Source organism: Corapipo altera, unplaced genomic scaffold, assembly GCF_003945725.1.
Source record: "Corapipo altera isolate COAL_440 unplaced genomic scaffold, ASM394572v1 62, whole genome shotgun sequence".
Taxonomy (NCBI): domain Eukaryota; kingdom Metazoa; phylum Chordata; class Aves; order Passeriformes; family Pipridae; genus Corapipo; species Corapipo altera.
Window position 1 is genome coordinate 4,563,002 of NW_020884894.1, and position 22,024 is coordinate 4,585,025.

Genomic DNA, 22,024 nt, shown 5'->3' on the forward strand with positions numbered 1-22,024 from the left:
AAATCAAGGATGCGAAAGAGCAGCTGCTCGTCTATCAATGGCATCTGCAGACTGTGCTGGCACTAAAGAACTTCCTAGCAGGGGGTTACCCTTCAGGAAGGCTTCGATCACATCGTGTGTCTGCATGCAAATGTCACGACGGTGCAATATGCTGTTGTTCGCTGAGCAGGCAGTGCTGGAAATGCCTCGGAAAACAAATGTGTCTCCAGCCCTGAACAGTCTCTCTTGGCCAGTCTTTGAAGACTTCAGCACAGCTTCGTAGCTCAGTAATGAAGCTGTTTCTTTTTTTTTTTTTTTTTAAAAAAAAGCACCATGAAACCTACACAAAGCTGTGAAAAGAAAGAGCACAGTGATTACTCCGGTGGCTCCTCTACAGTCTGAACCTGACAGGGGAGGCAAAGGCTTAACAGTGTGAGAATTGCAAGGGATTATCTCAGTTTTAGGAGACATCAATACACTGTATAGAAAACATCACAGGAGAAAAGCAGGGATCAAAACCACACCATTCTTCCACAGGTTTCAATTTTCAAAGCCAGGGAAGCTGACACACTGTCGGCTATTGAGCTCCAAGATGGTTTTGTGACCAACCTGCAGCATTCCCACCCCCTGGTTTAGGGCTTGCTCTTCCTGGGGAGCACCTCAAAGCTCAGCAGAAAGGGCAGCTTTGTTCCTGTGACCTGTCTGATGGGCTCAGCAGCAACCAGGAGCTGTGGGCATCTGCTGGCTCAGCAGGGCTCGCTCGGCATCTCAGTGGCACAAGACGGCTCTTGTGGCAAAATGAGGCCTGCGACCTTCACCCCCTGTGAGCAGGGAGAGGGACAACAGCTCACAGAAACCTCTGGCTCACGAGGACTGGAAAATTTGAGAAGGACTTTTCACAAGGGCACAGAGTGACAGGAAAAGGGAGGATGGCCTTAAGCTGAAGGAGGGCAGGGTTAGATGGGATAGTGGGAAGAAATTCTACCCTGTCAGGTTGCCTAGAGAAGTTGTGGCTGTCCCATCCCTGCAATTGTTCAAGGGTTGGATGGGACTTGGAGCAACCTGGTCTAGTGGAAGGTGTCTTTGCCCATGGCAGGGGGTGCTACTGGATGGTGATACCTAAACCATTCTGGGATTCTATGATTCTAGAACCGGTAAGTGTGCTTTTTATTTGAAGAGATGACCAATTTTTCTCCCTGAAGATGATCAATTTTTCTCCAGTTGGTGCTTTCCAAGTCTGCCAGGATCAGCTTCACCTTGAGAAGTCCCTACAGCAGGGTGTGCAGGACCTGGAGCTCAGTGCTGTCTTCCCCTTGTCACCTCTATTTCAGGCATTTGGGTTCAAGTGACACTTTCCTTATCCTGGTCTCATTCTCCTCTTCAAGCCCTGGAGATCTGCTATCCGTGACATCATGATTCTGTTTGCTACATTGGTCAGTTGCCATGGAAATAGATATGTCGTCGTAGCCCAGATTTATGGCATCCCTGCAGGATGAGCCAAGAGCAGATGGGCTATGAGGGAGTGAGATTTTATTGCAGCAAAACTACCCGAACAATTAGCAAATCTGGCAAGAAATAAACAGAAAGCGACGTGGCAGCTCTGTGATCCGTGTCTGCTCTGCTCGGAACTGCCTCCGGCATTCAGGTCAGCCAAGACACAGTCAGGTCCTTCCTTCTCTCACCACCAGCATTGCGTGGGCTGCTCCCATCTCCTGGCCAGACACTGCCAAAAGCCTGAGACAGAGGGTTGCAGCAGGGTGAAGAGGGAGCCATGAGCCAGAAGTGCCCTGAGGTGCCATGTTGAGGTATTTATGGAATCAGAGAATCACAGAATAGTTGAGTCGGAAGGGGCCTACAAGGATCATCAAGTCCAACTCCTGGCTCTGCACAGGCCAGCCCCAAAAATCACACCATATGTATTTGAAACCTGCTACGAGAGACTCCAAGAGACCTCAAAGCAGACAACAAGTCATGGAAAACACGATCAGTGTTGCATGGAAGCTTGTTGAATCCGCCTTCTAGACTTCTATGGGAACGGTTTCTCCAGGGTGAAAAATGCCTTGGGTGAACAGACTTCTACCTGCTCACAAAACGTGGCACCTAACAGTGGGCAGACACTACAAAGTCTGTCCTGGAAAGCTCACGGAGGGAGCATAAACCAGAGAAGGAATTGCCATGGGCTCTCACAGACTTGGAATTTTTCAAATCAAGATCAGCTGGATGCCTTTCTTGGAAGATCCTTCTTCCCAGGATGAAAGCTGCTGACTTCAGCATGGAAATGTCATGGAGCAATTCATAGGCAGCAAGACTCAAGGATTAGTCTTTGAGAAGGAAACACCAAAGCTCAGCACAGTGCTGGCAAATCTAAGCCATGGAGAAGTGACGTGTTACCCACACAGTGTTTTCAGATCACAGTTACAGATACAGCTCCACCAATTTGTTTCCTACTTGGCTAAAGCAAAAATCTACATGTAAAACAAGTCCCTGGTGGAGAGCTGCTTCCTTATATTGGGTCTGGAAAAGGTTTTCTGGTATTTAGGAAAAATTACAAACTTGGAATTCAACATCTGTAAAGGCTGAAAAGCTCATATCATTGATTAGAACTACACAAACCTGACAGTACTAATAAAATTCATGTAAAAACAATGACTAGAGCTTCCCAGGCTCACCCACCACATCAAAATACACACTGTGCCAACTCCAACAGGTCAAGAGAAGGTTGAGCCCATTCCCAAAGGAACAGCATTGGATGTCCTAGCTTCAGCGTGACCACAATCGGGGGTGATCAGCAGGGTGTCAACACTTAGCACTGGCTTCCTTTTGTCCCTAGACATAATCCTGAGTGGAAACTGGGGAGAAATCCCTGCTCCTTCCCCTCTTGCTCCCTCCAGCTCTCTCCAATTTGCAGGCTTCTGACTGTTAGGAGCTGCTGGCACCATGCCCGCGGTGTCGGCGCAGGTGGCACTAGCCGGGCTCCGGGCAGGAAGGAGTGACACTATTATTCTTTCACCAGTTCTCCTCTGTTTAAAAAAGTTGTCAGCTCTTCCCAGATAAATTTAATTGGCCCCGTGGTCTGTGTCCTTCGGTATCTGGGTACCTCGGTGCTGTTATGTGCCTCGGTGTCCTGGGAGAATTGAAACAGGCCAACGATAAGGCACTCAACGATCTCACTGTCAACAATACACGGAGTCCCCGCTGTAGGAGCTATTAGCTGCCTCTGATCTAAACCTCCAATTAAAGTGGTGATTAGGCCCAGTGAGGCATTCTCCGGCCATGAATTATTCATCTCCCTTCACAGTAACAGCACCAGGGGGGATTAGAATGAGAGCTGGTGAAAACAGAGGCATTTTAAGCAGGGTTTTAACCATATACAAGCAAACATTTATCTTTCAAATCTTTCATCTTTGTTTCTTCCGAAAATTAAAGCCCCCACATTCTCCTTCATGCCCCTTCAGACCTGTGCTGTGGGTGAAGTGCCATGCTGCTAGTGACACCAGTGGGGACATCAGCAGGATGAGTAGGGTTTGAGGACTTGACCCTTCCCCAGCCACACCAAGCAGGTGGAAGCGGGCAAGGGAAGCCCCAGGATCTCTGCTCAGAGGCTCAAGAATCATAGAATGGTTTGGGTTGGAAGGGACCTTAAAGCTCAACTCGTTCCACCCCCTGCCATGGGCAGGGACACCTTCCACTAGATCAGGTTGCTCCAAGCCCTGTCCAACCCGGCTTTGGACACTTCCAGGGGTGGGGAGCCACAGCTTCTCTGGGCAACCTGTGACAGGGCCTCACCACCCTCACAGGGAAGAAATTTTCCCCAATATCTAATCTAAACCTACTCTCAGTTTGAAGCCATTCCTCCTTGTCCTGTCACTCCAGCCCCTTGTAAATAGTCTCTGTCCATGTTCCTTGCATGCTCCCTTCAGGCACTGGAAGGCCACAATTAGGTCATGCCAAAGCTTCTGTTCTCCAGGTTGAACAATCCCAATTCTCTAAGCCTTTCCTCATAGGAGAGGTGCACCATCCCTCTAATTATCTTGGTGGCCTCCTCTGGACCCTCTCCAACAGGTCAAAGCAGTAGAGAAGGGCATGTGCTGCTTCCACTCCAGGAGAAATCCTCTGACAAATGTCCTCTGTTCCCAGCCTATCATCACATTTGACTTGGATGCTCTGTGGTACGTGGTGACCTCCCAGCCCAGCCTCTAACAGGGCACTAGATCAAAAGCTTTTTCACAGCTCCAGTAAATTATGCCTCAGCTTCACCCATCTGCTTCCCAGCTGACACTGCCTGAAATAAATTAATCAAGCCTATTCAATTATAGCCTCCTCTCTGTACGGTCTCTTGCTGATCCACACCTTTACGAGATGCTTCTCTTTCCTCTCGGGGCCACAGGAGCCTCTGCATAGGGCTGGAGTGACAGTCCCCCGCCCCTCTGCTCTGGCTGCATGAGAGGATTTAACCCCAGGTCCCCTGCAGACCCCAATATCCTCAGGGATGATGTCTCAGGAACACAGCCACCCAGCTCTGGGGCAGGAGCCGCCTGTCTGGGTGCCAACTTCTGTCTTGCCAGTCTTATTTCCCATCTTTTTTAATCCCTGGGAAATTTCTTGAGCCTCCACTTATTTCCCCTCCTGAAGATCAATAAAAAGCAAATATAACCAGGCCACAGGGACACTGGAATGATCTCTGCACCGCCACCCTGCAGTGCAGGGCTCACAGTCCAAGCTAATGCAGGTGGGAATTTTGTTTCCCTGTCTGCTTCCCTTCCTGCCTGCAGGGATGGAGCTTCTGGAGGGAGAGAAAACTGCCTGAGATGGAGTGGGGGAATGCGAGTTACTCTGCAAAAGTAAAATAGAGTTTGTATTTCAAGCTGTTCTTAGGTTGAGGAGTCAGTGAGGGGGAGTTGTGGCTTCCCTTTTCCCTGTGTGAATCCTGCAAGGTCCAGTTTCTGCATCCCATGGGATTGAGGTGCTGTGGGAATCTGTGACACCCAGGACAGCCCCCCACGCCCCCCAAAAGGCTGCATATGGTGCCATGCCTGCACAGACAGTGTGTGGGGAGGCAGGTGGCATGGGGTGGGTGCTTAGCACACAGATGGCCATGCTCCAACCAGGGGAGGGTGGGGGCATTTTATATTTGTAATGTTCAGATCAATTTATTTCTAGGTTACATGAAGTACAGATATCAAGAGGAGTCACAAAGTGTAGCTAAGAGAAGGGGGGGAGGACAAGGAGAGAACAGGACCAGAGAGTACACCAAAGTGTGACAATTCTAATTCCTTAAGAGGCAAGAAACAGGCTCTAAAATAAGAGTGAGCAGACATCCTATTTTAAGTGTTCAGCACTGATGGGTTGGACAAGCACTGCTGTGTGGAGAATCCTGTGTGACACCACACAGAAATACAGCTCCAGGGAGCGGGAGCTGAAGAAACAGTCCCAGTGCTTCAATTCACTATGATTTTGGAAGCAATAAAGCACCAATATGGACTCTGCCAACCTGGCTGCCCAGGCCAGTGGGCACCACTGTGAGCTCTGCACACACAGCTTTGATCCCAAGGAACAACCAGCCACTTCCCAAACATACATGTCCTGGCTTCCCAAGGCCAATTCCCCCATGAGCATCCTTGTAGCCTGCTCCTCACTCATGTATATGCTCTGTGCAGAGAAAACCCACAACCACTTCCTAGCACACCTCCAAACAGTGAGTGGGCACCCTCTGGAGACTCCTACCTGGGACACGGACTCCATGCAAAGGGTTAGAAAGCGCCATCCCAATCTCAGTCATCCCATACCTCTCCAGCAAGGTGTGCCCAGTGATGCTCTTCCACTTCTCCAGGACAGGCACGGGCAGAGCTGCTGAGCCTGACACCATTAACCTGCACAGGGAAAGACCAGGTAAGAGAGTATCCAAGATTTCCTTTGCTTCAGGGAATTTGCAGCCTAACAGGGTCACATAAAGTCTGCTCCTACATAAAACCTTAAGACAGAAACCCCAAAAGCCTTTTAACCGGTATCAAAGATGTTCCTCACATGTTCTGTCTGATATGGGGTTTAAGTTAAGACAGGACAGTCTCCTAAAACAGGTCCTGGAATACAAGCTTGGGCTGCAGGACAAAGTCCTCAGCCATGTGTTACACAGGGTGACACAGAAAACGAGCCCCTTCTGGCTTTACCATGCAAGAGTGGCTCATAATTAAATAATGTCACCCTTGTTCTTGTCAAAGAGACACTAAGGCACAACAACCAGCACTGAAAGAGCTGGTGCTAAAAGGAAAACCTGGAGGATCCATGGTAGGGACACCCAGGCACCAGCAGCCCCTCCCCACAGGGGCATTGCTCTCCCACCTGATGTTCTCCTGGCAAAAGGCCCGCACGAAATCCTGGACTTGTGGCTGGGAGAAATGCTTGTCGTAATATTCCATCAGCTTGGCATAGATGGTGGGCACTGCCATGAAGACACTGATACGGGGAGCTTCAGAGCTCAGCAGCCTCTTCCAAACCTAGAAAGGAAGGGAACCTACATGGATAAAAATGCACCTGTGTTATCTAAGACTTCTGGGAAGTACAAACAGCTGGAAGCCTGTTGTGTGCACCTCATCCACGTCCAGAACAAGTTCCCAACCTTCATCACGCCCTTATTGCCCAAAGCACAATGTTCATCTCTTATCTCACCAGTGGATCACCTACCCACTGTCACACTCACAAGATGATGGAAATGGCATTTTTAGTGCTGTCACATTACAGCCAAGAATTTGCTCTTGAAGACAAAAGCTTGTGGTAGAACCAGTTAATTCCCTTATCATGCACAGTTCTCCAAAGGCTACACAAAGCCATCAGCTTTCCAAAGCATGGGAGCTCTTCTTTGGAAAGACACTAAGCCACGTTTGAAGAACACAATACACAGGTAGGAGTCCAGGGGCTCAAACTTCTGAGGGAGAAAAGCTTTGAAGACAGATAGCAGAGTCTGCAAGAGGAAGATCACACACTGGAAGTGGGAGTGAGACTCCATGAAAATAGAGTGGGTGCAGAGAGACATGTCCTCAGCGAGCTCAGAGAAGCCACCAGAATCCACAGGTAAACCAGTGGCAGCAGGAGAAAGCAGCTGGCCAGGAGGGCAAATACACCAATGAAACTCTTCCTGAGAGGAACAGTCATAGAATCAGTAAGGTTGGAAAAGACCTCTTAGATCATTAAGTCCAACTGTTAACCCAGCACCACTAAACCAGGTCCCCATGGGACAGATATTTTTCAGCTGCAACTCCTGCTAACCTGGGGGAACTATTAATGGGGGCAAATTCCACCATCCAGCTCTGCTGGGACATGGATGAAGACCCTCTCTGGGATGAGCAGCCCCTGGGAGCAGTTAATAAGGTGCAGGAGCCACAAATACCACACTTGGGCTCACTCCTTCCACACCTTGCCACTCATCCCCCTAGGCGAGCTCTTCCCAAGACAGGAGCGATCCAAAGCCATCAATAAATCAGAGGCCCCGCTGACGGCCGCCTCCTTCCCCTCGCTCCGGTCCCTGCCCCGCTGGTGACAAATGTATTTCCTAACAGCTCCTGACAGGGCGCTGCCTCTGCTCCTGCCCGCGCACGCTCAGGTGCACATGGGCGCCTGCGAGAACCCCGGCAAGGCAGGGATTGATTGAAGGTGAACCACAGATTCTCCTTCATGCTGTCACTCTGCCCCTTCCCCTCCATCCTGCTCGCTCAGGCTCCATTTCATTACTTTCTACTTGGCTGCACTGGTGCCGCCTCCCCCCATGTCTTGCACTCCACTGCTCCAGAACAATCAGTTCCTAAAAAAAACTCACCACCACCATGGTGTTATTCTTAATAGAGCAGGACACATTCACAAAGGCACTGTCCCATCCAACAGGAGAGAGTTCATGCTGCCTCCCAGCCCAGAGGTGTGATGGGGAGAGAGGAATGCATAAGGTGGAAATCCCCTGGACACCTTGGGAGGTGGGACACAAGCACTGCAAGATCCCCTGGACATCAAGGAAGGCAGAGTTGGAATGTGACTTCCTGGACTGATGGGTGATACGTTCAGAGAGGGGATATATCACTCCCTGCAGAAACCCCACCTACCAGCATGATCCCCAAAACCCAAGCTGGAATATGCAAAATTGCATTTAGAGGGATCTAATCCCTATCATATGCCTCCCATCCTCTTTTTCTCTTCAGCCTCCCAATATTTTTCCCATTCAAGGCAGCAGAATGGAGAAGGGCTGCAATCTCCAAAGCCAGGGCTGAATGGACCTGCTCTCCTCAGCCTGGTGTTCCCAAGAGCCATTGCTGTGGGCAGGGAGAGACATGTCATGGCAAGCAGGGATCAGGACTGTGTTGAAGGGATCGAAGGGAGACAGATGCTCAGGGTTGTTCAATCCTTGCTGGGTGATTTTTTTTGTCTTCCCAAGTCCTGAGCAGCTGTGGGGAACACAGGGAGATTTCCAGTCTGGCCATGCAGCAGAGTTATTTTTATATGATTTTGGATTTGAAAAAAAACAACACTATCACTCTAAACAGAGCAAGTCTCTCTTGCACCCCAGAACTCCCTGAACCGCTGCGCCTGCTGAACTCCTGCTCTAGATAAAACCCTTCTCCTGCCACTCCAGCCACAGGAGCAGCTTTTTCCATGTCAGTCTGACTTGCCCCAGCAACAGCCCCTTCCTGAGGATAAGCAGCTGCCTTTGGATTTGTGCCACCAGCTGCCGGGGTGATCTGCTGACAGCCAAACTCCCCACCTGCTCTGCTCCCACTCAGCCAAATCTGGATCCTTCTCATGTGTTTAACAGGACTAAGCCCCGAGCTGTGGTACAAAGCTGGCAGCTCTAAACACTCCACAGAGCCCGAGCTGGCCAGAGGGCTCGTCACTGCCCAGCCAGCTGGAACAGCTATTCCTGGGTTATAACTTTAACTTCACGCTCTGAGAGAAGAATCTGGGAAAGCCTCTTTACCTGGGACTAATCAATCAATTCCAGGGCTTGGACAGGCTTGTAGCAAGAGGCCACTTTGTCCTTCCAACACCCGGCATCCTCCGACAGCATCAGGCTTGGAGCAGCACAATCCATCTCCCCCTCTGTTCTCCCACATGTCACTGACACCACATCAATTCCCTGTGGTAAGGATATTGGCAGCCCATCATTCTGTTTTATTTTGCTCACCTGACACCTCAGGCCTCCAAATGCTTTTAAAAGCCCTGGATTCAGGAGGCAAACGTGGCACCTCATGCCAGGGCTGCTGGGTTCTGCACCAAGGGAAGCAGCAGCCTTCCAATGGAATATGCTCAGGATCAAGACTCCTTTTAAGATAACCAAGGGCTAGAAACAAAAAGTTTCTCACTGCAAGAAGCAAGAGTGGGAACAGCTTCCCATCAGGAATAACAGCAGCGAATGCTTACAGGACAGGGTTGCTTGTGCCAGCAGAGAAATGGGAGACCTAATGTTCCCAAGAGCCTTCCTGTCAGCATGACATTCCTGATTTTCCCCCCTTCCTACTGCTCAAAAGCATATCATGGTCTGGCCAGTGGGATTTTGCCATCACTACGTGGAAAAAAAAGGAGAAAATGACACCAGTGGGTACAAACCAGCCACAGCGAGACACAGCTGGAAGATTTTTCCCACGTATTTTTCCCAGCATGCAGATGGTGAATGAGGGTGAAGGAACATACAAGCTGCTCCAAGGGATGGTCATTCCACAGAACAACCTTCTCAACCAGCCCCCAGACCTGCTAAGATCACCTGAAGGAAGAGATGTGAGCACAGAGGAGAAAAGGCAATCATTATTTCCTTTTACAGAGGGAGACATGCAAAGACATGAGCTAGGAAGAAACAACAAACTCACCAACACCTGGGCATCTTCTCATGCAAAAAAAGAAGAGATGGTGGAAAAATCATTTGCATCCTAAATCATGTAAGATTTTCCCTGATACAAGATTCCCAAAATCAGAAGAACTGTGAGCTGAAAAGGAAGCAAATACCAGCATGGATTTTTCCATCAGCCCACAAATGGATAATGTGCTGTTGCCTCTATTGACAGACACAACAGCTCCTCTCTCCTATAAAATTATTGTACCATTTTCAGTTGTTATTGAATTTTTCTCAACCTTTTCAAAAGTAACAATCCCCCTAATGCAAGGTTAACTCATCCCTTTACTTCTCTTTTGCTCAGGGAGATGGGTCTGTGTTTTGCATTGACTACTGCCATGTGGGAAGCACCAGCAAGGAAAAGGGCTGACCGTGTTTTCCAGTGTCTGTGAGAGCAACAGGCACAACAAGGCTGTAGCCAAAGCAGCTGCTCATCTGGGGAGACCCTGTGCCAAACATCGAGGGTGGGAAGCTCCTGTAACTCAACAGCAGCAGCAAAGGGACGGCAGGACCACACTCACAAATTCGGCAGCAATTTATCCCCAAAAAGCACACGGGCATGACATGAGATGAGAGAGCACCAAGGGGAGCTCTGCTCACTCCCAAGGACTGAGCAGCCGACACTTCACGAGCAATATGCAGAAAGAGAGAAACACTCTTCTCTTCAAAGGGAAATTGGGCCCTCGGTGGCTTTGTCTCATGTTTGTTATAACCCCAAACTGTTCACGCTCTGTGTGACTCTGGTTTTAATCATTTATTCATCAGCGCAGTTTGATGGCCCCTCTGCATTCCAGGCTGAAGCTTTTAAACCCTTCCTATGCTGGAGGCATACAGAAAGGAGCAAGTGCTTTCCCTGGGACCTGGAAATATAAGTAAATATGACAGGCTCTGGTTCCATTTTTTGTATTTCCCCACACACATCAAAAGCCATTACTTAGGAACAGATGCTGAGGACAGACGGCAGATCTGGGGAGATGGGAAGAAAACCTCTAACTTTTTAAAGCCAGGTCTGTGAGAAGTGATCAAACATAAGCCATTCACTAGTGACCTGCTCCTCCCTCCACCAACTCCTCTTTGAGTCTGAAATAAAATTACTCCTCTGAAGCCTCCCATTAATGGATGAAAAGACTTCCAGCCTTTCTCCAGCTGAAATTGGATGGGAGCCACAATCCCCAGCACATTTGGTTATTGGAGCTCAGACGCCTGTGCTTGGATTGGATTTGCTTTTCTTTTAAAAATAAACTAAAAGAGCTGCCCAGAGTGATGTTTGCAGAAGTGACAGATCCAGGGGAGAGGCTCAGTGTGGTACACGTTCCTCCTTCCCAGAGGCAACCACTGCTGCCAAGCCCTGGATCTCCCCATGCAGCCCAGCCAAGGTACAAAGAATCAGCCCAGCCTGGCTCACACAGATAACAGCAGAGTCAAGGACAAAGTTTGCTCCCAGAGGTAGCACAGGCTCTCCTGGCCTTTGGGAAGTCAGGGCTGTGACCACATACGATGCAGTAGCGACCCTGGAGCAACACCTCACACACAACCTCAACGAGTGCCGGGTCTGCAGCTCCCTCCCACCACCGGGAAAAGGTGCCACAGGTGACAGTACACCCACAGCATGTCAGGGCAAGCTTCTCCCAAATCACACACCACCTTTGGGCACTCAGCAGTCCTAGTTCCCTAGAAAGAAGGGTCTAAATAAGATGATTTTGATGGCTGTGCATGCGACATTGTAAAACAGGGTATGGTTTTTAGAGGGTTTGATCCTCGGGGGCACCTTAAGTCACACACACAGTGAGGCTGGCACCAAAACAGCAGCTCTTTGCAACTGTAGGGCAGTAAATCTGCATCTTGGCATATTTATCATGGAAGGGTTTGCAGGGCACAGCCAGGGCTGTCACTGCACAGGCAGAACATCACAGCTTGAAACCTGCCCAGCAGAGCCGAGCGGGCAGCACACGCTACAACTGGGTCACTGGAGTGGAGATTTCCATAAGCTTCTCCCATCACTCATCAGAGCAAGCTTTTTCTTTCAGGTTTTTGAATACTTTTATTTCCCACTCGGCACAAAAGACTGGAAGACCTCCCGGAATCTGATCTTGTGTTTATCAATGCAAAGCTGACAGGGAGCCTTTTGCTATTAGAACATCTTTCCCTTAAGGCGAGAGCAGGGATGGTTCAAGGCAAAGATAAGCTGTTCCTGTTGTTCAAACTCAAAATGGATCCTCTTCGGCCAAAAGCCTCAGCAGAGGATCCTGCAAAGCAGACACTGACCTCATGACTTGCTTCAAAATGCTCCTGTCTATAGGGTACCTGGCACAGCCAGGTCCTGGTCTGGAATGGGGACGTCAATGTGTGACTGTCACAGCAAGAGCAGCTGCATGGAGGGCACACGGCTTCTCACTCCATCTCTCCAGACTCACTGACATTTCCATGGAGCTACAGTCACCACACAGGGAGTGCTCAGCCTCAGCAGCCTGAACTGCTGCAGAAAGGGAGTCCCTGGAAATGGATGCTCTAGTGAGTGCTTGGTGCAAGCCCAGAAGCCTCCAAAAAGCACTTGGTCACAGGCTTTCTCTGCTGCCCAGTAGGAGAAGGCTCACTTTGCAGTTCTCCCTTAATGGAAGCATTAATCTCTTCTCCTCTGGCCACCAGACTGCACAAAACCTGCATAAAAATACCATTTTTTAAATGTCTCCTCCTGCACAAGCAAAATGCTGGCACCTGGGATAGGGTCAGCAGCAGCTGAGGAATGCAAACAGGAACAGCACAGCTGGAGAAGTAAACTCAGCTTGGAAGCAGGTTATGGTGGGAGGATTGTGTAGTGATGCTGAGGCTGCAGCTTGCTCTGGCTCCAGAGGAGGTTTCTGCCCTCCCAGTTCTCACCCTTGAAAAACACTAAAATAATTATAACACAGCCAGCTGTGCCCCACACAGCTGCTGGGAGGAACACACTGCCAGGCTCACTGCTGTTCTCCTGCCTGCTCCATGCCCACAGCAGTGCTGAAAACTCTCCCTCTCAACCATCCCTGCCATTTCCAAGCCCAGAAGCACAGACAGGCACAGTGGATGCTGCTCCCACGGCCCCCAGGCAGAGAAGGGCTCCCTGTGAAGACACTCCACCCCACAGAGTACAAGCACCAGAGGACTTTGCATGTCACGTACAAGTCGACTAATTCTGGAAAGTAAGGGTCCATTTATAAACCCTTTATTAATAAATGATTAATAGATGCAGCCATATTTTTTAATAACTTGCAATAAAAAGATGCTACAAAAAGCTTAAGCAAGACAGTCTTAACAGATGGTGCTATAAAGTGAATTATAACATGTACAGTAGCTGGTGCAGAGTAATGGATGTCCTCATTTAATAAAAAGAATCTGATTTTATGCAGCAACTTTCACGCTTGAGGCACCTCAGTACAATTTAACAAGTCCTAGTGGCCTCAGCAGTAGCTTGTGTGCAGCCACAGACATCAGATGCTGCTTTAGTGAGGGAGAAGATGTTGGTCAGGACACTGGGGCTACTCCACAGTCCTGATTTTTCACCTTTCCTTGGCCAGCTCCCAAAAACAGACGGAAAGGTCTGAAAGCTGCCACCTCCTAACACTGCACTGCAGGGAACGACAAGCAAGCCTTGGTCTGGGGCTGGAACTGTCTTCTCAGGAAAAAAAAAAAAAAGAGCATTATTCCCACCACCAAACCCAGACTGCCATCTGCATCCACGACTATGAGGCATGCCGCAAATTATGTAATTTAATAAACACTGTAATAATAAAGTATTTATTTTGTATAATGAAGTGTTAGTGATTAGAAACCAAACACACATCGGGCGTGCTGCTGCGGTTTCTCTTGAACCTTTGCCAGTATCACTCAAGGCTAAATATGTCTGCAGCAGGTTGAGAGTAAGTTCCTCGCCTTGTTTTGATCAGCCTGTCAAGTGTTTTAGCTGCCAGTCGAGTTTCTTTATATCACACTATAATTGGCTGCTTTCTCAAGGTGCAGCGAAGGAAAAAAAGCACACGGCAAAACTTGGGCTCCTTTGGCAAAATCCTCCACTGCTGCTTTGCTGAAAGCTGATTTCAGTAGCAAAGGGCATTTTGTAAACAGCTGGTGAAAATAGAGTGGAACTGAAAGGCAGCTTGCATTAAACTCCACAAGAAAGCCTTATTTACCCTCCTGTGCTCGCTTTGTAGTGTCGATCAAACCGCTTGCAGCTCCCAGGGGAGGCCCTCGGAAAAATAAAGGGAATACAAAAAATAGAAAAGCAAATGACGTCCTTCAGAGCCCCAGTGCACCTGAGAGGCCCCAGAACAGCACCCCAACCTCCCAGCCCAAGTTCAAGCTCCAGGGTCAAGCAGCCGCCACCGGCACTATCCCCACATGCTCTTGGACATGCCTGGGGAGAGCCTGGATCAGGGAAGGCAGGAGGGGTGTCCCGCTCCCCCATCCTGAACCCATCCCTCAACGTCAGCTCATTGATTTGCAGAGCAGAGAAAAACACCAGGGGACGAGGGACCATCAATCACCGGTGGCACAGGACGTGGAGCAACGCGCCCTCCAGAGGCTTTGGTTCCAGGATCCCAGCACTGGCTCTGCCTCCCAGCACTGGCCATGCTCCCAGCTCCAGCACACCCCTGCCGCACCCTGAGCTTTTGGGGTCACACCCTCAGGTCAGGGGAGGACAATTTGGCAGCATCCATCAAGGAGAGAGAACTGGTTACAGCTGCCAGGGGACCTTCCTGCTGCCTTCTACTGCAGCATCCTACCAATTTACTCTTGAAATTCGAGTGCAGAGCTGCCCCTCTGGGATTCTGGAGCTGTTCCACCCCAAAGGATCAGTGTTTAGGTGTCAGAGCCATCTTGACACAAGGAAGGAAGTGCCCATTTTCTGTGTTTGCTTCTCTGAGAAGCAGAAATAAGCACTGAAGAACTTCCCCAGTCCTGCCATCATTCAGATCAGAGCCAGGGCTCACCCTCACGTGGCAGCAGCACTGCCAGAGGCTTCCAGGTGTATCCCACAACTGTGCACTTTGTCCTTCCAGTGTCACAAGTGTACGGACAAACACAAACAGGTAGAAAAGCCTGTTTAGTTACACAGCACAGGCTTGACAGGCTCCTTTCACTCTCCCACGGAATTCTGCAGTGACACCACACATCTCCCTTCTGCTACAAGGAGGCAGCACCACCTGAAAACCCAATTATCCCTTAACAGTGACACTGCAGACACCATCCACGACACTGGGAGATGTGGATGAATGGTGCTGGACCCCAGGAGCTGGGAACTGGAGAACCTTTTCCATCTTCCTGGTGCTTGCCCTGTTTCTAGTCCCTTTTCATCCTCTCTTTACATTGTTTACCTGCCACTGCTGCACAGAACAAAGGAGAAGCAGAACACTGGGACTGGTGTTTCCTGGCTCAGCTACAAAACAACATTATAAATGCATCATTCAGGTAAGGTTTCCCTCCTGCCACCTTTCCTAAAAGCTGCAAGAAGGTCTGGATTTGCAGACTCTCTCTCATATCACTGAGTCCAAATCAACAGCTCTCTTAACACTTGTTTCTCCACAGAGGAAGAGCAATGTTTCCATGCGAGTGAGAAGAACCAGTATTTCTCTTACCTGAGCTGCAAGAAACTCTAAAGGCTGTGTTCTGTCATGTAATGTCATATAAAACACTATGGATACAGGATTGGAAGGGAAAAATTTGGAATGGGCTGCCCAGGGAATCACCATCCCTGAAGGTGTTCAAGAAACAACTGGATATGGCATTCAGTGCTCTGGTCCAGTTGACAAGGTGGTGACTGCTCACAGACTGGACTCGATCTTGGAGATCTTTTCCAACCTGACTGATTCTGTGATTCTGTGAAATGCAAGGTATCAAAAAAGCCTACAAGCAGCACCCAAGAGAAAAATCCAGCATGTCCACCTTTCCTGGCACTAAAAACATTAAGAACCCACCAAGAGCATTTGCACCCAGAGTTAGGGTCCGTGGAAGGGCCCACCAGCAGTCAGAGACCCCCAGCCCCACGAGGAGGAGCAATGTTAAGTACGTCACGCTTAAACAAGCTGCAGCCTCTGGAACAGCATTTACCCCGGACTGAGCGCTGTGAACCACACACAGCCAGTGTGGAATTCTTAAAGAACTGGAATTCTTAAAGAACTTATTTCCAGAGTTGCTCTAATTACAATGCACGGGGTCCTGCTGCTGAATTTCAAAGGCAAGGCTCAATCCCTCCAGGCTCACCATCTGTGCGTTGAATTCCGGGAACATGATGCACGTCGCTCCCACCCACAGAGGACACAGGAGCTTATTGATCACCCCGTGGACATGATGCAAAGGCAGCACGTGCAGAATGACATCCTCCTTCTTCCACTCCCATTTTTCAACCAGCCCTGTGGTCTGCAGAACAAAACAAACAACACAGCGTTAGGGCAGGAGGAAGGATTCTCCTGAGGTATCCAAACCCCAAATCCCTGGGCATGGCTGCCGGCAGGAATCCCAGACCTGCCTGGGCACAGAATCTTTCCTTTAGGATCAGCACGAGCAAAATTCCAACCACAACAGCAGAACAGAAGAGAAACACCTTTTACATCTTTATATATCAGCAAAGCCCTTCCTTGTTGCTGAGAAATAGTCAACAGTGATTTTAAGCAGGGCCTACAAAAATATCAGTCTGCTGCTACACATGCAGACTTAGCAGCAATAGTAATCAAAAAACTAATTTTCCCAGAATTCTGTTGACTGTTTGGACACTGATGACACCAGGTTTTTAGCATCTGTAAGGGATAAACAGTAGGACCAGAAAATCACTGATAAACAGAAAGTAGGTTTCATGTTAGTAAAAAATGTTGATGTAACAAGCTTCCAAAAAACTCTGCTCTGAAGAGATAATTATCTGAAGGGATTTCGGGGTGACCATGACCTTCAGAGCCCAGTGCTGGCAACTGGAAAACTTATTTCCAGCCACCCAAAAATAAAAAAGCATTTGAATAGTGGAATTTGGTCGTGTCCCTCACAATCCTCTTCCACAGTGCAGGGAGCAGCTTTAAGGCTTTCTGGAGGACAGCACAAAGGATGGGAACTGCACAGGCCACCCCCAAATGATCAGCATATTTGTAAGGGAAGAGATTCTTTGCCCAATATAGCCAAGCCCTGGCTCTATCCATCAAGGCTTTCATTCCACGCCCGACACTGTGGTATCTGAGCGCCCAGAACAGCGTCAGCTCCCAGAGGTATCCCTAAGGCCTGCTGTATTCCCTGCCCTTTTTCCCTAATGGCAGGAGTCTAGCAGTTGCAGGCACTGATAATCAAGTGGTGATGTAGTCAGCAGGCTCATTCAAACTTTTAATTCCTTTTGGCTCTGAGAGCTAATGGATTTTTTGCCTTGGGGATACAGACCTGAATAATGCACAGGCTTCACACAGCACTGGGCTGGGCTAAGACATATTCCAGTCAGGAGAAAAGATTCTTTCCTAGTCACAGTGTAGAAAAGCAAACTGCAAAGAAATCAGGTTTTTTACCACAGGTCTCATCCCTTCTGCTTTCCAGGAAAGTAGGGAGGAGAGTCCACCTGCCCTGGGATGCAGCTGCAGCAACACCACCAGACCAAGGTTTAGAGCCTCAAACGCTGCTGGCTGTTCACTTTCCAGGTGCTGAGGATTTCTGAGTTACAGCCTCATAGCTCCCTGCAGGAATATGATAGCGGGAAGGTGTGTTTGCAACTCCAAAATCCAAGACTTTGGAGGAGGAGCAGCACTCACCACAGCCTGCACGTTCTCATGGGTGCTGAGGACACCCTTGGGCCGCCCCGTTGTCCCGCTGGTGTAGATGATCATGGCTCCTCTGTCTTTCCACGAGGAGCAGGCTGTCAAGGGACCCTCTTCCACAGCTGTATGGCCTGTGGATCCATCACTACGGGACTTGGGAAGCGGCAGCATTGGGATTCCCAGTTTCTCAGCAATAGGGGCTATTTTCCCCACGTATTCCTCAGCTGCGATAACCAGAGCGCTCTGGGAATCCTGGATCACGTACTCCAGCTCTGGCACGGGGTGTTTCCTGTACAGGGGCACTGCTATGGCCCCGCTCATCCACGAGGCCCACTGGGCCACCACGTACGAGGCATCATTGGGACACAAAAATGAGATCCTCTCTTCCTTCAGGTCCCTGCTGGAGCACTCCAGAACTCTACAGATCTCCCGGGATAAGTGCAGGCTCTGGCTGAGCAGGTCTCTGTATGTGTGCTCCCTGTTTTGGTCAATGATGGCAATTTTGTCACCGAAAGCCAAAGCCCTGGTGAAGACAGGGGTGATGTCACTGCTGCAGGTGGCCCAGGTTGTTTGCAGACCCCTGTGGGGACAGGCAGTCCTCTTCCACCCCCATCTGGAGCAGGACAGGTCCCGGACATGGCTCCAGAGGGGCCGGCTCAGCCGAGGGAAGAGCAGGGAGAGCAGCATCCTGCCAGCACCACTTGTTTTGGAGTGATTCTGCAGAAAGCAATTACAGGAGCAGATAAGTATGTGCAGAGATTACCCAGAGGGTTATTCCCACCAAGGAGAAGTGGCAGCCTTCATTTGAATAACATCCACTGTATTATTGATGTCCCCACTTCAGGCTGTCATATCCCTGGCACGCTGGGCAGTGCCTGGATGAAACAGGAGCCTGAGACCCTTTCCTGCACAGCCTCCACATCCCTAAAAACCAGCTAACTTAAATTATGACCTAGTTTTCATAGAATCGTGGAATGGTTTGGGAGGGATCTTAAAGTTCATCCAGTCCCACTCCTGTCATGGGCAGGGACACCTTCCACTAGACCAGGTTGCTCTAAGCCCTGTCCAACCTGGCCTTGAACACTCCCAGGGATGGGGCAGCCACAGCTTCTCTGGGCAACCTGTGCCAGGGCCTCACTACCCTCACAGGGAAGAATTTTTTCCTAATATTTTTCTGAGGTATCCCCTCAGTCTCTTCCAACCCCAACCATTCCATGATTCCATGAAGAATCCTAATTCCCTCTGCACAGCCTAGAGCTCTGTCTGGGAACTCAGCAGGAAGCAGCACCCTCTCCATAGAGCCCTCAGCAATGGGGAGCAGAGAGAAGAGAACAGGGCTGTGGCAGGAGAGAGAGGGATTTACTGCACAGAATCCAATTACCACCAAAATATCCCCAGAGAGATTCCATGACAAGAGGAAATAGCCAAAGGATGACAAGTCCTCACTCTCTGAGAGTGTCCGTGACACTTCCTTGGCACCAGCAATCACAACTTGATTTCCTACAATTTTTTTGATAAATGCCTATTAGTGGAGCAGCTCGGCTCAAACAGCCTCCCAGCTCAGCTCCCCACTGTGGGGAGGAGCTGAAACAAAAGGGATCTAGGCTGGCAGCTCCCCAGGGAATTGCTGAGCAGGGCTTTACCCAGCTCAAGTGTTTGTTTTTCCGTAACCCCACAGTCTCTCCCCTCCACCTTCGGAGCATTTCTCCACCCAGACACCGGCTCTGCTCATATTTTCTTTTGCATATTGACCTCAATTTCTGCTTCTGCAAAACAAACTTGTGATTTACTGCGGAAACATCTGGGGGAGCAGAGAGGCTTCAAACCCAGAGTGGGGTGACTGTGTGAACCCCTGACATTTGCCACCAGGATGGAAAAAAACAAAGCAGGTCATGACAAAATTCGTGTGACATCTTTCCATTACTCTGCAGAGACTAAAAGATAAAGAGCCAACACATTTCGGAACTTAAACCAAACCCAGGACATTAACTGGAAGCAGTGGTTTCCCAGGATCCTGCTCTCAGCATTCTCCCTATTCCCTGTATGGCTCCAGAGCAGGTGTTTGTTGTTCCCTCACAACAGCTCCTTCCAAAAAAATCCCATTATCCCATTCCCATGAGTCTAGATTTAATGGAGCAATAAACAGCAGCACCTTCAGCCAGGTCTGGGCATTACGGACTTCAGAGAACTGGGCTTGTCTACGTGTGCAGACTTACAGACACTCAGGGGGAAGTAAATCCAGGGGCTGTTTTCTTTCCCCTCCCATTCCTCAGGGATAACTGGGACTACAAAGTTTGGCACAGCACACCTGGAAACAAAGTTTGTTACCAGGGCCCATGGGAAGATCATGGCAGCACAGAGATGGGGCTCTGCTGCTTTGGAAAAGAAGGTTCAAACCCCCCTGGAAGGGAAGGTCCAAGAAGGGAGGGTCTGTCACCCCCAAGAAAGGGCAGGGTCCAACCCTTCCCCCTGGGAAGGGAAGGGTCCAAACCCATTCTCCTATGACTGAGGAATTTAAAGCAGCCAAGGGCACCCACCAGCTCCCAGCGCAACCAAACCAGTGCAAACTGGAAGCCGACACAGTGCAGATCCATCCCTGTCCACTCTGTGCCAACCCCCTCTGCACCTTCTGAACATAAAGGGCATAAATTGCATTCCCTGAAGTAAAATGATCCATGGAGTTACTCTGAGGTATTCCAAACTGAGTTATAATAGGAAATAATCATCATTCGAGCTCTGATCGTGGCTTGGTGATGTAACTATCACTGAAAGTCCAACCTGTAGGATTCCATCCTTTCCTCATTTATAGACATAAATACAAAGCAACTCCTGGCTTTTTCTACAACAGAGGAGATAAAAAAAATACTTTATTCTTGGAAAATAATAAAATAACTTAGAGAAAGAGATATGAGAAAGGTATCAAATAATGATTGAGATGCTGAATATTCTCCCCTTCTCACAACAAAAACTAGAGAAATATTTAATCCTAGAAAGGTTTGTGTTGGAAAGGACCTTACAGCCCACCCAGTCCCACCCCCTGCCATGGGCAGGGGCACCTTCCACTAGACCAGGTTGCTCCAAGCCCCTTCCAACCTGGCCTTGAACACTTCCAGGGATGGGGCATCCACGGAATACCCTGTGCCAGAGCCTCACCGCCCTCACGGGAAGGAGTGGTCCAATTCTTTTCCGATCCCAGACCGGATTTCCCCCCCCCCCCGCCCCTCCAGCTCTTTGCCCTCACCCTACTCACGGCACGCCCCAGAGCAGAAGCAGCAGGAAAACCCCTCGTCCCACGATTTCCGAAGTCCCGCGGGCACGGACCGGCCTCGCTGCGGCCCCGCCACAGGCCCTGCAGCCTGCGGGACCCCCTTGGGGCCGCCCCGGCCCCACCGCCTCCCGCGGGCCTCACCTGCCGCCGGGGGACCGCTCCGCTGGGGGACCGCTCCGCCCGCGGACGGCTCCGGGCGAACGCAGCGCGGCGGTCCGAACGTTCCGCGCACGAACGTTCCGCCACCGCACCAACCCGCATCTGATTTATGGGGCCCCAAACCGCTCACGGGGGGCGGGGCTGGGGGCGCCGCGGAGCCGACGGTCACTGCAGCAACTTGGAGCGTCCTCATGGTGTTCTCTCATGTCATGGCGGGTGTTCGTGGTATCATGGAGCTGCAGCTCTGCCTGGGGGTGCTGGGGCCACATGCCCAGTCCGCAGGACTTCGGTATTTTGGCACAGATGAGGGATCACCTGGACTCATGGGACCTCCACGGTGTGGAGAGAAGTCCCTGGGGTGCACAGACATCTTAGAGACACACAGACACCCGTGGGACACACAGACATCCCATGGACAAATGGACGTCCCTGGGACACAGAGACATCTTGGGGACACACAGACATCCTGGATACCCACAGACACCTTGTGGATGCATGGACATCCCAGAGATGCTCAGAGGTTGCCGGGTGGCACACAGCGTGTCCCCTGCCAGCCCTGCTCCTCGGTGGAGCCATGTTTTTCCGGCTGTGCGCAGTGTTCCGTGAAGCGGCACAGCCGGGGTGACCCCCACCCACCTCCCCAGGTGTGTTTCCACCAGGGCCTGTGGCCACAGCCCGCGAGGCACAGCGGGGTGGGAGCGGAAACAGGGCCGGGAGCCTGGCCTAGGGCGGAGCCCAGCCTAGGGCAAAGCCTGGCCTAGGGCAGAGTCCAGGCCTGGCGGGGGCATGCAGCCAACAAGCATGTTCTGGCTGAGCTCCCGGAGCCCCATTGCAAGGAGTGCCATTGCACAGCACCCCATTTCTCAGTGCTCCATAGCACAAATCTCCATTGCACAGCTCCCTCCTCATTGCACGTCTCCTCTCTTACCCAGCTCCCCGTTGCACATCTCTCCATCTCCTGGCTCCTTCCCTGTGGCACAGCCTTTCCCCATTATG

General features: G+C 50.3%; 1 protein-coding gene across 3 annotated transcripts in view; it reads right to left on the reverse strand.

Annotated features, from left to right (window-relative positions):
* Positions 1-21,041, reverse strand: part of ACSF3 (acyl-CoA synthetase family member 3) — a 56,804-nt gene extending 35,763 nt beyond the window's left edge. Inside the window, exons 1-5 of one of the 3 annotated variants that reach the window (XM_027646708.1) lie at positions 21,011-21,041; positions 17,596-18,318; positions 16,079-16,234; positions 6,319-6,473; positions 5,704-5,849 (exon numbers count right to left, since the gene is read on the reverse strand). In XM_027646708.1, the coding sequence (XP_027502509.1) occupies positions 5,704-5,849; positions 6,319-6,473; positions 16,079-16,234; positions 17,596-18,288 (1,150 nt within the window). In that variant the 5' untranslated portion in view covers positions 18,289-18,318; positions 21,011-21,041. Of the gene's footprint in view, positions 1-5,703; positions 5,850-6,318; positions 6,474-16,078; positions 16,235-17,595; positions 18,319-20,842; positions 20,979-21,010 lie in introns of those variants that run through there. The other 2 variants (XM_027646709.1, XM_027646707.1) reach the window with 2 other exon arrangements.
* Positions 21,042-22,024: the final 983 nt, after the last annotated feature.